Source organism: Odocoileus virginianus, chromosome 9 (assembly GCF_023699985.2).
Source record: "Odocoileus virginianus isolate 20LAN1187 ecotype Illinois chromosome 9, Ovbor_1.2, whole genome shotgun sequence".
NCBI classification, from domain to species: Eukaryota; Metazoa; Chordata; class Mammalia; order Artiodactyla; family Cervidae; genus Odocoileus; species Odocoileus virginianus.
The window spans coordinates 66,695,333-66,710,784 of NC_069682.1; the positions used below are offsets into that span (position 1 = coordinate 66,695,333).

At 45.1% G+C, this 15,452-nt stretch overlaps 1 protein-coding gene across 16 annotated transcripts in view; it reads right to left on the minus strand.

The window, feature by feature from the left end:
• PTPRT (protein tyrosine phosphatase receptor type T) overlaps window positions 1-15,452 on the minus strand; it is a 1,083,381-nt gene that overhangs the window by 660,867 nt on the left and 407,062 nt on the right. For all 16 annotated transcript variants that reach the window (XM_070472652.1, XM_070472647.1, XM_070472651.1 and 13 more), the window contains exons 4-5: window positions 14,700-14,781; window positions 4,795-4,910 (exon numbers count right to left, since the gene is read on the minus strand). In XM_070472652.1, coding sequence (XP_070328753.1) covers window positions 4,795-4,910; window positions 14,700-14,781 — 198 coding nt within the window. The remainder of the gene's footprint in view (window positions 1-4,794; window positions 4,911-14,699; window positions 14,782-15,452) is intronic.

A 15,452-nucleotide genomic window follows, 5' to 3' on the forward strand; every position in this document is an offset into this window, starting at 1 on the left:
AGAGTTCCCCAAACTGTAGGTTGCTTCACTTCCTAGACCATCCACTCAGGATGCACACCATTTACTTGCTCGAAAAAAAAATGCTTAAAAAATCACAAGTTTGAATTCCTCAGGCCAACACATCACATAAGGAATCAGAGAATTATGAAAGAGGCTCTTGCACAAGAAACAGTGACACTACATGCTTCACCCAGAACAAGACGAGCTTGTTTATAACTTTCAGTTCAGCCACTCAGTCGTGCCGGACTCTTTTTGACCCCATGGACTGCAGCACTCCAGGCTTCCCTGTCCATTACCAACTCCCGGGGCTTGCTCAAACTTCTGTCCATTGAGTCATGATGCCATGCAGCCACCTCATCCTCTGTCATCCCCTTCTCCTCCTGCCTTCAATCTTTCCCAGCATCAGGATCTTTTCTAATGAGTCGGCTCATCACATCAGGTGGCCAAAGTATTGGAGCTTCAGCTTCAGCATCAATCTTTCCAATGAATATTCAAGACTGATTTCTTTTAGGACTGACTGATTTGATCTCCTTGCTGTCCAAGGGACTCTCAAGAGTCTTCTCCAACACCACAGTTCAAAAGCATCGACTTTTCGGCACTCAGCTTTTTTGACGGTCCAACTCTCACATCCATACATAACTATTGGAAAAACTAGCTTTGACTAGACGGACTTTTGTCGGCAAAGTAACGCCTTTGCTTTTTAATATGCCATCTAGGTTGGTCACAGCTTTTCTTCCAAGGAGCAAGCGTCTTTTAATTTCATGGCTTTCATTAGCTTTTATCTGCCTTTTCCCAGATTTTACTTATTTGTGCCTGTGCTGGGTCTTCATGCTGCACATGGAGTACTCTCTAGTTGCAGCGAACGGGCTTCTCACCGTGGAGGCTTCTCTTGTTGCAGAGCACGGGCTCGAGGCGTGTGGGCTCAGTAGTTGTGGTATACAGACTCAGCTGCCCTGCAGCACGTGGAATCTTCTTGGACCAAGGACCGAATCTGCGTCCCCCGCATTGGCAGGTGGATTCTTAACCACTAGACCACCAGGGAAGTCCACATCTACACATTTCTGAATAAGCCTGTCTGTCGATTTTGATGCAGAAGTTTCACTATAAGACCATGAAAGCTGGCACCAGCAGGCGGGGTCTTCCAAGGAGTATATTGGCTTCCCTGGTGGCTCAGGGGTCAAGAATCTGCCTGCCAATGCAGGAGACACGGGTTCAATCCCTGGCTCAGGAAGATCCCCTGGAGAAAGAAATGACTACCCCCTCCAGTATTCTTGCCTGGAGAATTCCATGTACAGAGGAGCCTGGCAGTCCATGGGGTTGCAGAGTCGGACAGGACTTAGTGATTAAACAACAACAAGGAACACATTAAGTTTCCAGATGGGTCAAAACAAGGGTGTGGGTCGTCTTCCTTTTTAATTTAATAAGTTATAACCTGAAAGCCCTTAAGGACAAGCAGGCTGTAGATCCCTGTTCTATAGAAAAGGCGAGCATTCTCTACAACAGGCCGCAGGGATCTACCACCCCCCAATTCCAATTCCACCAGCTGCTCCCTAACCACTGCCAGGAAGAAGGGCCGCTAAAGTACTCTTTTGAGAATAAAGTCACTACCTATCTCCCCAACTTAAAACTGGCAGTTAAAAAAAGTCCATGTTCAGTAACTGAGTGACTGGTCAGCTTATCTTGGCAGCTACAGCAAGAAATAACATTGTTGAAAGACACACCTGTTGCAGGTGTGGACTCTTGGCCACAAAGTGGCTATTTCACTCACTCTGGAAATTCTCAGGGTGAACCACCCCGGCCCTGTGAATGGAACAGAACTTTAGCAAGTCTGCAGGCTGGTCCTCTAGATGCTGGAATAAATCCAAAGCAGTATTTCATGAGAAATCTGCCACTGCCTTAGCCCGCCCGTCTCAGATCAGGCGGGCAACTGTCCCCTGGGTGGCAGGTGTGATGACAGGCATCTCATACATTATAGAAAGATGTTAACCTACTTCCAACTACACTGCTGCATGTAAACCAGGACTTAACTGGCCAAGTGGGCATTTTGCCAGAGAGCACAGTGTAAGCCGTCTACCTCCCGATATTTCCGGAAATATAGATGAGAGAGACAACATTTCTGGTAGTTTCCTAGCTATGGAAGCTACTCACTCTCCAGATACATTTGAAGTAGCCCAGGATGCAGATGGATTAGGGGCCTCTCCCATATCACACTGCCAACCCCATCTCCGCCCTCAGTGACCACTCCTCAGATTGCCTTTTTAAGAAATTGTATGCACTATTTATTTAATTTTTGGCTGCCCTGGGTCTTCATGGCGGTGCGTGGGCTTTCTCTAGTTACGGCGAGCAGGGAGCTACTCCCTAGTTGGGGTGCAGGGGCTTCCCACGTTCCTGAGCACAGGCTCTAGGCACAGGCTTCAGCAGTTGCTGCGCGGGGGCTCAGGAGTTGTGATGCATGGGCTCAGTTGCTCCACAGCATGTGGAATCTTCCCGGACCAGGGATCGAACTTGTGTCCGGAAGATTCTTAACCACTGGGCCACCAGAGAAGTCCCCCCAAACTGCTTTTAACTCAGAGCATCATTATGGAAAACAAGCCTATGAATCACTTGTGCGCCCTTCGTAAGACTGCGGTGGAAAATGTTGTTCCCTACATCACACGCTGTTTTCTTTATGAGGACTCCTGGGAACAATTCCTGTCTGGCTTCCGTGTGAACAACAGTTAGGATTTCTGGAGCAATTGGTTTGTGTTTATCTCAGGGACTACGTGAACAGTGTAGCTGCCAAGCCTTCCTCCTTCTATCAGTGGCCATGGTCCTGTGGGTTCTGCCTGTGACTCACCAGAAGCAGCAGACATACAGAAATGCAGGTTTTTTTGCATCTGATCAGCTCCCAAGTGTTATTTTCCTTCTGTCTTGTGTTGCTTCACTTTTAATTTATGCTATCTTGTTATGCTTTATGTTCCACTGCAAGTCACCTGAAAAGCGTTCTGTGAAATAAGGTTTGGTTTACAATGAAAAGTAGATAAAAAAGATGTAGAAGAGTTCTAAACCTTGTGTTTCTGTCTATTTTCTTCAAAACTTCGATTACATTCTGCTTGAATATCCTTCCACTGTTAGACTCAAGGTCTGGAGCACACAATACTCAGAACTGTAGCAATAACATTCATAAAATGATTGGAAAGCCCAAATACAGATGCTGAATGTACTATGACTGTCTCTTCTTACGCTCATGACCCAACTGAGGCAACGCCATTGAAATGACAGAGCTTCCTGGGAGCCTAATGCATTTTAATACTAACTATAATGAATAAACAGCATTACTTAATCCTTGAGTGACACACAGACGTTTCCTGTGCTATCTTCTGGTCTGCATGCAGCCCCGGGAAGCAGAAGGAACAGGCATTATTATTTACTGCTATTTTTATTCTATTTTACTGCTAAGAAGCAAGAAAGAAGTTCCCAGATGTGCTTTCTCTGCCCAGGGATCTTCCAACTGCAGGAAAAGGCTCAAATGCAAGAAGAGAAATGACAGTATGAACTCCCATCAAAGTGTGCTGGGAGTGAGTTAAGGACCAACATCCAAAATGTCAGTCAGAAGGGATGATAGAGATCTTTAAGTATATGAAGTTCAAGGTAATGGGAGTCAGCTTCTTTGGAGCCATATTCCTCATTCCTTGAATGGTCGGTGATGACTTCAAAGAGCTGTACTCTCCCATAAGACTCTCTACAAGGTCAGAAATGTTCTCTGTATGTGTCCAACATGGTAGCCATGAGAACAGGTGGCTCTCATGCACTTGAAATGTGACTAATGTAGCTGAGCATCTGAGTTCTGAATTGAAGGTATTTTAATTGATTTAAATTTAAATAGCCATAGTAGGTCTAACAAGATTGCAGGGTACACGATCAATATAGGAAAGTCAACCGTATTTCTATATATACTAGTAAGGAAAAATCAGAAACTGGGTTTTCTTAAAAGTCTTCTAACAGTAAGTAGCATCAAAAATGGGACATACTTAGGGATAAGTCTGACTAAAGATATACAAGACCTGGATACTGAAAATTACAAAAGCTTGCTTAGTGGAATTACTAGAGATCTTAATAAGTAAAGAAATATACCATGTTCACGGTGACAAGTTTCCTTATAGTTAAGATGTCAGTTTTCCCCAAAGTGATCTAGAGATTCAATGCAATAAACCCCCATCAAAACCCAAACAGGCTTTTGTGTAGAAACTGACAAAAAAGTCATATGGAAATGCAACTGTACTCAGCATGTAAAATATTCAATTTGCCTCAACCCTGGAAATCTGGGCTTAAGGGACAAAATTTGTTAGAGAACAGTTTTTTTGTTTGTTTTTTAATGTCTTTATTGAATTTGTTAAAATACTGCTTCTGTTCTACGTTTTTTGTTTTTTGGCCATGAAGCATGTGAGATCTCAGCTTCCTGACCAGGGACTGAACCCGCACCTCCTGCATTGGAAGGTGAAGTCTTAACCACTGGACCACCAGGGGAGTCCCCTTCAGAGAAGTTTGGAAAGGTCATAATTGTAAATTCTAGTTCTGGCACTTTTATGTCCGTAACCTCAGTTTCTCCATCTGTAAAATGGGGATACTGAGGCCTACGTAACAGAATTGCCAAAAAAATTTAACAAGATCATGGATGCAGAGTATCATCCAAGGAGCAGAGGCATATGAAAGACACCCCTTCCCTTCCCCACCAAGCCCTTCCTCACAGTACACATTTTCTTCCCTTCCCAAAGGGTTGCAGCGGTGTGAGCAGGTGGCCCCTTCCATCCTTACCTGGAGCCAAAGCTTGTCATGCTGAGACCACTTTCCGCCAGCAATGCACTGAAATGTGGCGTTCTGCCCCACGTTCACTTCAACATTCTGGAGCCGCAGAAAATGAGGTGCTTTTCCTAAGAGAGAAGCCAAAAAGCATATGAACACAGAGTTCAACAGCCTGACTGCCTTCTTGTCAGTGGACGGCAGCTCAGGATGGACACTGGGCGGGCACATTTGTGCTTAAGAGATGGCCTGGATCAGTGAAGCGCTCCTGTGGATTCATCACTTACAACGGGCCAGGTACTGTTCTAAGACATTGACATGCGCCACCTTACTCAAAACTCACAAAAATCCACAAGGTGGGCAGTAACTCCATTTTAGCAATAAGAAAATTAATGCTCTGAAGGGTTATGGGATCCGGCATGGTCAGACAGCCAGAAACTGGGGGGAGGCAAGACAGGAGTCCAGATCTCTGACAGCCTCAAAATCTGTAAAATTAGCTTCTGGGCAAAACTGTCATGTTTGGAAAAGGAAGTTGGAGGGGTGGAGGGCTCACCCTAGAAGGCACCTCCCTGTAGCCTGGGTAAGCAGAAAGAAAAAAAGTGGAGTGAAACACCTTTGCACCTGAGACCCCACAATACCTAGCCTTGGAGATGATGCTGACACTGAGGACAGTGCGGGGGGAGGTGGAGGGGAGCAAAGAGAAGAGGATGGAAGGAAGGAGGAGGGGAACACCACTGGCCTTCACTCACTCACAGCTTAGTACATGATTGGTCTCACGTGCCATGTCTACATACAGTAATTCGTTTAACCCAATGCAGCTGGTGATGGTATTATCTCTACTTTACAGTGAATGAACCAAGGCACAGAGAATTCAAGACCTGTTCAGTGTGTGCACTCCTTAGGGTAACTCAGGATGGGAAGGAGGTAGGGCATTTATTACAAGGACTTGGGAAAGGACTTTCAAATGAATCTCGTGATGTTCCTGGGCAATCGATTATAGAAATAAACATGTGTTTTATGTTGGGTAACCTGGGTTCATCTCTTTTCTTGTTTGTGGAGAGAGACCCACAGCTCTGGAAGCTCTCCAAAGACACCCGGGTGGATTGACAATCCAGGTCTAGGAGAATGAGTTTCTTCATCAAGGCACAAAAGTGCCAAGGATCCCTATCATATCAATTAAATCAACGATGAACCAATCAATGAACACCTCTGGGCTGTGATCAAATGGAGACTTAAGAGGATCAAGAAGGTTCAGTGAAGGCCCCTGGCTATCTTTCCAGAGGGATTCAAATACCCAGACAGACAAGCAATAATAATACATCATTTACTGAAAGCTCCTACGATGCTAGGTATGGTGGTATTTTACATATTTTAATGAAGTTAATGTCACAACATTCCTAAAGTAGACTGCTATTACTTATTTTTAAGAGATGCAGAAACCAAGGCTTGCCAAGTTTCATTTGTCCAATGCTACATGGCATTAACGACAGGAATAGAATCCAGTCCAGGTCTGTTTTAGCCCCACATTTCACCATTTAACCAGCACATCCTCTTGCCTCGTGGGCAACAAGAGATCAATGACTTCACCTAGAGTCCAGGGTTCAAAGAAAGAGCTCCCAGGCAAAGCTGTGCTGGTTCTCCAGGTTCTTCCCGTTGCTCTGGAATATTTTATCATGAGAGATCCCTTTCCATGGCATTTGTCCCCATGGTCTTCACACTTTGAACTATCTGTTCCATAGACTGTGTCACTACCCGCAATGCTCAACACACGCCAAAGACCTTGACCTGATCAGGCAGACCTCCTGTGTGAAAACATACACCTGCTGCTCATGTTTTTAAACGAAGTGACAACAGCTCAGAGTCCCCCTCATGCCACCCCCACCCAGGGCCCCACGATGGGATGGCATCAAGAGTCCAAGGCCTAGGGAAGCCCTCTCACAAGTTTCTCAGAGTTGAGGATCCGTGGATCTAGTCAGCCTGACAAATGTCATGCTGCTTTGATTGTCTGAAATGGCTTCCTTTTCACTCTCCTGTATAATTTTGTAATGTTATTTTAGGAACTATCAGCTTAAGTCAATTATTAAGTGGGAATAGTGTGAACCTTGTAAGCCCCATTTATGCCACTGGTTTGAAGGAGGGAGGAACATCTACTCCATGGTAGGGAGGAGGCATGGAGTCTTAGCGCCAATGTTGCAAGGCTTTGTGTTGGGTTTTTCAAAGGGAGGTCTCCCGCTACCCCTGGGGACTCAGGGCAACTGGTTAAACCTCTGGGACTTCTGCGATCTTCTTTGGATAGATGTCTCCTGCTTGCTTCTGGCTCCTCCCTTCTTCAAAGCAGCAGACCTCATTCTTTGGTTCTTTCATCTGCAATCTGTCTTCCTCCCTCCCTTCCAGGTTCAGTGAGAGAGAATTTAGAGACTTCATGGCCCCTGGTGTTAATAATGCTGGTAAAGCACCAAGGGTTTACATATAGCAGAGATAATGAACCGATGAACCTGCAGGAGTCTCACAGTTATGTAAAGAGAGAATGTGGTTCAGTGCAAAACAAACAAAAACAAAACTGCCACCTCCTTGCCCCCGTCTTCATTTCCCCACTTTTCATAGAGACTGGGGGGAAAATAAAGAGTTCTCTGCATCAGAAAAGCAGCAGTGCAAGCCTGCTAATAACTGGAATCCGACACCAGCCTTAGCACTGAGGACATGATAAGGACTGATGAGGACCCGTGACCTGTGGGAAGGGGGCAGCTAGCAGTTCCCTAAATCCAGCAGATGGTGGCCACACAACAATGCTATGCTTGAGATAGCCAATCATCCGACTTCTTACAGCAAATAAGAAATCCAGACTTTAGGTGAAAGCGCTCATTCTAAAGTATTTTTTAAAAAAAATAGTTGCTAGTATCATTTAATTAATTTATTTTGGCCACACCCTGAGGCATGTGGGATCTCAGTTTCCCAACCAAGGATTTCATCTAAGCCTTCTTCACTGGAAGCATGGCGTCCCAACCACTGGACCACCAGAGAAGTCCCTAAAATCTTGACTGAATTTATTAAAACACCATGCAAGCGTAACAAAACATGACTATAGGCACACTCTTCTAGTTGGTGGTCTCTGAGACAGAGCTTCACAGGGAACAATTTCCACCGGCCAGTCTTGCCCAGGCTGAACCCCTCGGTCCAGAGATGCCCCCACCCCTGCAGATGTCACACTGAAGCATCACTGGCACGCCAGCTCTGGATCGTGGTTCTCAACACTGGAACCTTTCCAGACCACATTCCTCCTGCTTAGCACCCTCTCCACATGCCATCACTCTTGGAGTCCTGGCTTCATCTCCAGCTCATGACAAATCTCTCTATCTGGGGGATGTTCCTTATGCTGGAGACCAGAGTGATCCACTTCTCGAAGTTCCTGGCCTCCACATCCTCCTCCCAGCCCAGCCCCCAACTCCAGTCCCCCTCTGAGCCCTGTTCTCTCCCAGTGGTGACTTTCCTCCAGCATCTATAGCTCCAAGAAAGATATGAGGCCACCCGCTTTAACTCATCAAACTTCCAACAAACACAGACAACCTTGGGGCCCAGACCAGCCACCAGCATAGGGTGTTTAAGCATCCCACACTCACTCCCCACTGAGACCCAACTCGTCCAAAACGGGACCCTGTGGAATGGGATTAACAGAAAACTGACTGTGCATTTGGGGCAAAGCGCCTTGATGTTGGTGACATTTAAGCTCCTGCAGATGTCAGTGCAGCATCTGAAGACATATTATTGTGCCCTTTATCTCGCTCTTTAAACCTGACAGTGCTCAGGAGGAAGCCACACAATTGAGGAGAAAGTGCACCACATACATTAAAAACGTGCTGCAGACTGTGGACTCAGTGACATGGCCCCGCTAGGTTGTGATAGGGAAAAAAAGGTTGAAAAAACTCTAAAAGTCAACCTAGGAGCTAGAAACTTAGAAACGGAGTGGAAAATTGTGCTGACATTTATCGTCCATGGTTATAACTGCAGTGGCCCTGCTAATGGTGACATGGAGAAATAGCAGCAGAGGGTAACTATGGCTAAAATACTTGCTGAATAACTCAACAATGTTAAATGGGCTATAAAATATAGAGGAGAGGTCTGAGTTTGTAAGAGAAAATAATTTCCGTTCAGTATCACACCTAACTTCCGGTCACTGTTTCGGAAGCTGCGAGGCAACAGTTTCAAGTCACTGCTTCAGCTCAAATCGAGGGAGAGTACAATTGCAAATCATGCATTAAGCCTCCTAGAATTTTTGGAATATTTAGTGGAACTGCTTATTGATAAAACTCTGACTGTATGTTAATTTTTTTAAAAATGTTTTAGAGAACTGGAGTGGAGAATTACGAAGCCCGAAGATCTAAAGAGGATGTATTTTTTTTTTTTTAACATAGCTAAATTTTTAACGATGGTGAGTGAAGTCACAAATGCATTAAGGCTGAGGTTGTGGGAAAAACACTGTCAGTCCAAAGGTCAGTTCAGAGGCTACCAGCAGGACTCTTGAGCTCATGAGCAGACTCTAGGACCCATGTACAGTAGGTACCTTGAAAGGCAGCACTTCCTCCCCAGAATCCAACACCCAGGAGATTATATAAATCTAAGAGTGCACCATTTTAGATGCCTCTGGCTCCTCCTCTAATTCCATAGGACTAGTGGATTCTATCTCCTAAATTCATTTCTCATCTGTCCACCACCTCTCTCCCCCTCTAAATTTCTTTATGGCAACACTTACCATCTGTCATGAGCTGAATTATGCCCCCAAAAATTCCCATCTTTTTAGCCCTAATGCTCAATAGCTCAGACTGACTGTATTTGGTAACAGAGACTTAAGAGGGTGACTATGTTCAAATGAGGCTGTTAGGGCAAGCTCTAGCCCAATCTGACTACTGTCCTTATAAAAGAAAATGTGGACACATAAAGACACACAGAAGCACATGTGCACAGAGGAAAGACCATGTGAGGACACACACGCCACCTCTATCTTTGACTTGGGGGCCTCCAGAACTATGAGAAAATGAAATTCTTCTGGAGCCACCCAGTTTCTATGTTTTGTGATGGCAGCCTTGGTGGACTCACTCACCATCTGTTACAGATCAGATAATTACCCAATTATTGGTTTTTCTTTGCAGTCTCCTTCACATCAGTGGGAGTTGCCCATGAGGGCAAAGAATGAATCTATCCTGCTCACTCCCATGAACCCAGACTAGCGCTTGGCATGGAGCACATGCTCAGTAAACATGCTGGATGGTGAACGGATGTCTTGCCACCACCCTGGTCCAGGACACACCATCTCTTGCATAACTCCAGAACTGTCCTCCTGACTGGTCTCCTGATTTCTTTATTCCTTTTCTTTTCCTCCTTCAACCCATCCTTCACAGAATGGCCAAAGTGATCTCTTAACAATTAAATGAGATCCCATCCATCCCCAACATAAACCCTCCGGTAGTGCTTCCCTGCACTTAGGTTCAAATGTAACCATTCAACAATCATGCTCAGGGCCCTGCTTCCTTTTCAGTGAGAAAACTTCCTCCATGCTCCCCATGCCGGGATACTCTGGCAGTATCAAGGTGATTCCCCCGCACGAACTCAGCAGTTCCCCTTTCCTCTGCCTAGATGCCCTCTCCCCAAACCTTCATACAGTGAACTCCTTCTATGACCCGGATCTCAGCTCAGACTACACCTTCAAAGACATCTCCCCAACCACTCTACCTAAGGAGCCCCTCCACATCCCAGTCCCTCACATTTATTAGATCCCTAATATTTATCACCGTCTAAAATTATATCAGGGACTTATTTAATATTAGTTACTTATTTAGTGTCTTTTCTTCCTCTGGAGTGCAAACTCAAGTGGGCCTCAGGAAGCATCACTACGAACAAAGCTAGTGGAGTTGATGGAGTTCCAGCTGAGCTATTTCAAATCCTAAAAGATGATGCTGTGAAAGTGCTGCACTCAATATGCCAGCGAATTTGGAAAACTCTGCAGTGACCACAGGACTGGAAAAGGTCAGTTTTCATTCCAATCCCAAAGGCAATGCCAAAGAATGTTCAAATTATTGCACAACTTCACTCATCTCACATGCCTGCAAAGTAGTGCTCAAAGTTCTCCAAGCTAGTCTTCAACAGTATATGAATCAAGAACTTCCAGATGTTCAAGCTGGATTTAGAAAAGGCAGAGGAACCAGAGATCAAATTGCCAATATCTGCTGGATCTTAGAGAAAGCAAGAGAATTCCAGAAAAACATCTATTTCTTCTTCATTGACTATGTGAAAGCCTTTGACTGTGTGGATCACAACAAACTGTAGAAAATTCTTAATGAGATGGGAACACCAGACCACCTGACCTGCCTCCTGAGAAATCTGTATGCAGGTCAAGAGGCAACAGTTAGAACCAGACATGTAACAACAGACTGGTTCTAAATTGGGAAAGGAGTACGTCAAGGCTGTATATTGTCACCCTGTGTATTTAACTTATATATATGCAGAATACACCATGTGAAATGCAGGGCTGGATGAAGGACAAGCTGGAATCAAGATTGCTGGGAGAAATATCAATAACCTCAGAAATGTAGATGACACCACCCTTACGGAAGAAAGCGAAGAAGAACTAAAGAGCCTCTTGATGAAAGTGAAAGAGGAGAGTGAAAAAGTTGACTTAAAACTCAACACTCAGAAAACTAAAATCATGGCATCTGGTCCCATCACTTCATGGTAAATAGATGGGGAAACACTGGAAACAGTGACAGACTTCATTTTCTTGGGCTTCAAAATCACTGCAGATGGTGATTGCAGCCATGAAATTAAAAGACACTTGCTCCTTGGAAGAAAAGTTATGACCAACCTAGACAGCACATTAAAAAGAGAACATTACTTTGCTGACAAAGGTCCATCTAGTCAAAGCTATGGTTTTTCCAGTAGTCATGTATGGATGTGAGAGTTAGACCATAAAGAAGGCTGAGCGCCAAAGAATTGATGCTTTTGAACTGTGGTGTTGGACAAGACTCTTGAGAGTCCCTTGGACTGCAGGAGATCAAACTAGTCAATCCTAAAGGAAATCAGTCCTGAATATTCATTGGAAGGACTGATGCTGAAGCCAAAGCGCCAATACTTTGGCCACCTGATGAGAAGAACTAACTCATTAGAAAAGACCCTGATGCTGGGAAAGACTGAAGGCAGAAGGAGAAGGGGACAACAAAGGATGAGATAGTTGGATGGCATCACCAACTTGATGGGCATGAGTCTGAGCAAACTCTGGGAGCTGCCGATGGACAGGGAAGCCTGGCCTGCTGCAGTCCATGGGGTCACAAAGAGTCAGACACAACTGAGCAACTCAACTGTCTGAACTCCCCCTGTCCATCTGCTAAGTATACACCCTGGGGACAAAGGCCTATCTATCTTGGTCACTTGAGTATCCCCTGTGTCCAGCAGAAGTTCCTGACACATAGCTAATGATCAATAATTGACTACTGAAAGAAAGAATGAAAAAAACCCAAACTGGATATGAACGGAGCATGCAGAATGGGCTTTGGCTAGGCCCTGGTCAACTCAACATGACTCACAACAGATCTCAGAGAACTATGTGCACCACTAGTATTTGTATGTAGAGTTAAGTGGGATTTTCCAATTCCAGCCCCTATCACAGAGTCTTCATATTTTGATTTCTAGGAAGTTTAAGCTTAAGCCTCCTAGGCATCTAGGCTGAACTCAGACGAAGCACATTATGCAAGAACACAGTCAGGGGCGCGTCTTCCTGAGTTATGTCGCATGGCCCATTTGCTGGGTAACTGGTTCTCGGCAATTCCATAACCAAGTCATCTACTCTCTCCTCAGCAGGAGTATGAAGCTGTCATAAAAATCCTAAACTCAGAAGCAGCCCCGATGGGAGGAGGGTTCCAAGAGGAGCCATGAGACTCTGAGGGTAGACCCTTCAGAGCGCTCTCGCCTGTGGAGATTTCTCTGAGAGAAGGAAGAATGTGGCTGCAACAGTAAACCATAGATGGTGTGAAGAGTTCAGGCAGAGCCAAGACTGAGAGAAGAGACAGTGTCAGGCTGGGTGTCATGGTGAAGGCAAAGGTACCATAGAGGACAGAGTTCTGGGATCCCAGGAAAGAAAACCAAGCCGGATCCTTTGAGGAAGACCCAAGGTCACCTATTAGAAAGACCTAGTGCAAGCGTCCTGCACAGGCCAAGCAATAGGCAGCAGCTGGATGCAGCTCCAAGGTCTGTCTCAGAGAGACTCACTCAAAACTGGGGGCTGTGCAGGGATGAGTGTGTAAGGTTAGGTGGACCACAGGTAGACCAGATGTCTCCTGACGTGGCCTGAGGTCAACAATCATTTTCCAATGGGCAGCAGATGCTGATGTCCAAGATCAAGGGAGGGGGAGACTTCATCCTTGTAAGAGCGACTCATAAGTATATCCACTACACAAAGGTACACCTTAGGCCAAAGTAATGGAGAATCATCAGCATTCCTGAGATGCTGGCTGACTTCTAGGAAGGAGGTGTCTCTTACACAGACCCCAAACACATTTACCCCAAATGTTGTCTTGCCAAAACCCCTTGGAACTCAGCTCAAATTCCTCCAGAGATGGTGCTCTAGGACAACAGGTCAAATGATGTCACTGGAGTGCTGGGGAAGGAATTGATGCCTGAGGCTCTGACAAATTCACTGCAGTAGAAGTAGAAAGAATCAGTCCAATGAAAGCAACATGGGGACTTCCTGGCAGTGGCGGGTGGAGGGGGTGGTCCAAGTGGCAAAGACTTCACACTCTCAATGCAGGGGGCCTGGGCTGAAGCCCTGGTCAGGGACCTAGATCCCATGTGCCACGATGAAGAGTTCACATGCCACACTAAGACTCAGCACAGCCAAAATACATATTTAAAATAAAAAGCAACATGGATGGGGCAGAAATGAGAATAGGCCCAATATGGAAGGAACAAAAGGCATAAAAAAGGCAGAACATATGACATCTCTTGAGGGAATAGCAAACTGCACCAGAGCCCATAGCATGACTTGTGGCTTTAAGTAAGAAGCAGAGAAAGGACCCTCCTAGGAATTAGTTACTTGATACCTGCCAAGTAACTAATGAGAATCTCCAATCTGCAGACACTAGCTAATGGGGCTGGCAACCTAGCCAGCCCTCATAGAGGGCTGCCTTAATCCACATGCATACCCCTTTGATTATAACATCTCCATCAAATGTCACAAGATATGATGCCCTTTCAACTACCTGTACCCAGGATTGGTCCCCTCTGAGATGTATATAGTGAACCTAGGACCCACAGCTCCTTGCTCAAATACATTTAAATATCTTAGCCTAAATACAGTAGAGAGAGAGAACTTTCAGTGGAAATGGTCTGGGCATGGAGTGGAATGCCTTTGAGAACTCTCAACCCTGTACCATAAGTACTAACCACTGTGGAGAAATCTCTCCCTACGCCTACACAGAGTTGATGAGGGTATTTAAAATTACTTTTAAAGAATTAATAGCTTAGTGGTACTTTTCCCTGTGAGTGAACAGTGTGCTAATTTGCTCAGTGTTTCTGGTGTTGGTTCTTTTTTTAAGACAATTGCACAAGATTCTATCCAGAGCCCTCTAATTCTTCCACTTCAGTGGTCTGAATCCCACTAATAAACAATCAGGACTTTAGACTCCTTTAATAATGAAGAGAGATTCAAACGAAGATGTTTTGCCACTCTCTGCAAATTCCTGGAGGTGCTTGCCTGTTGAACAGGCCAGCGAAATTATGGATTTATTCAGGACTGATTGCATTGAGTATGTAAGCATTTTTTGAAGGATTAAAAAAGAGAGAGAGTGAGGGATGTTTGTGAGCTGAATGAATAGCGGGGATTGCAGCCTCCAAGCCACATGAAACAAGGCTGTGCTTAGAGCAGAGAAGAGACTTACTGCATGGATGGGCAAGGACCCGAACCTCGTCCACAGCGATGTAGCCAGGATGGCCCTTCAGAGAGACGGATTCAAATATCACCTGCAACACACAAGGCAGGAGTCAATTTTGCAGAAGGCGTGGTAGGCATTCATCACAGCTGCCAACCTCCAAACAATTTATGTTTCAGCTTCCCACTAGAACTATCCTAAGAGGTCTTGAATTAGGCCAGGATATTACCTTGGCAATTGACATGGATTTTCAAAATAAAGTAAAAAGGTCACCTTCTGGTGACCAGCAAAAGAAGAACCAGCCACATGGAACATTTCTAATGACTTTCAGAAATAACCCTCGGATGCAAGGAAAACAACCCAAACTTGGCCTTGAAACTTCAATATGCACCTTTTCCATTATTGTTTCAAGTGAAGTACAGAGAAGAATTACTTCCTACTAGCTCCACTTTCTTATGCAGGGTGAGGAAGAAGCCACCACAAGCCAAGAATGGTTTACCTTGATTTGATTCCACATCCTCAAGGAATATAGTCCATCTGAATGACCTAATAACATCTCTTAAAAATAAGACCCCCACACCACTGTTCCTATCCAGGAATCCCAGGGCAACAAGTTCTTTGATCCTCTATTCTGACTCCCACCTGAACTGCTTACTTTAGTAACCAGCTCGTCACCCAATACCCATCTTCACAAAGGAGATGTGACCATTTGTGTGGATAGCATGACCAATGCCCTTGATGTCCCTAAGTCCAATGACCTCA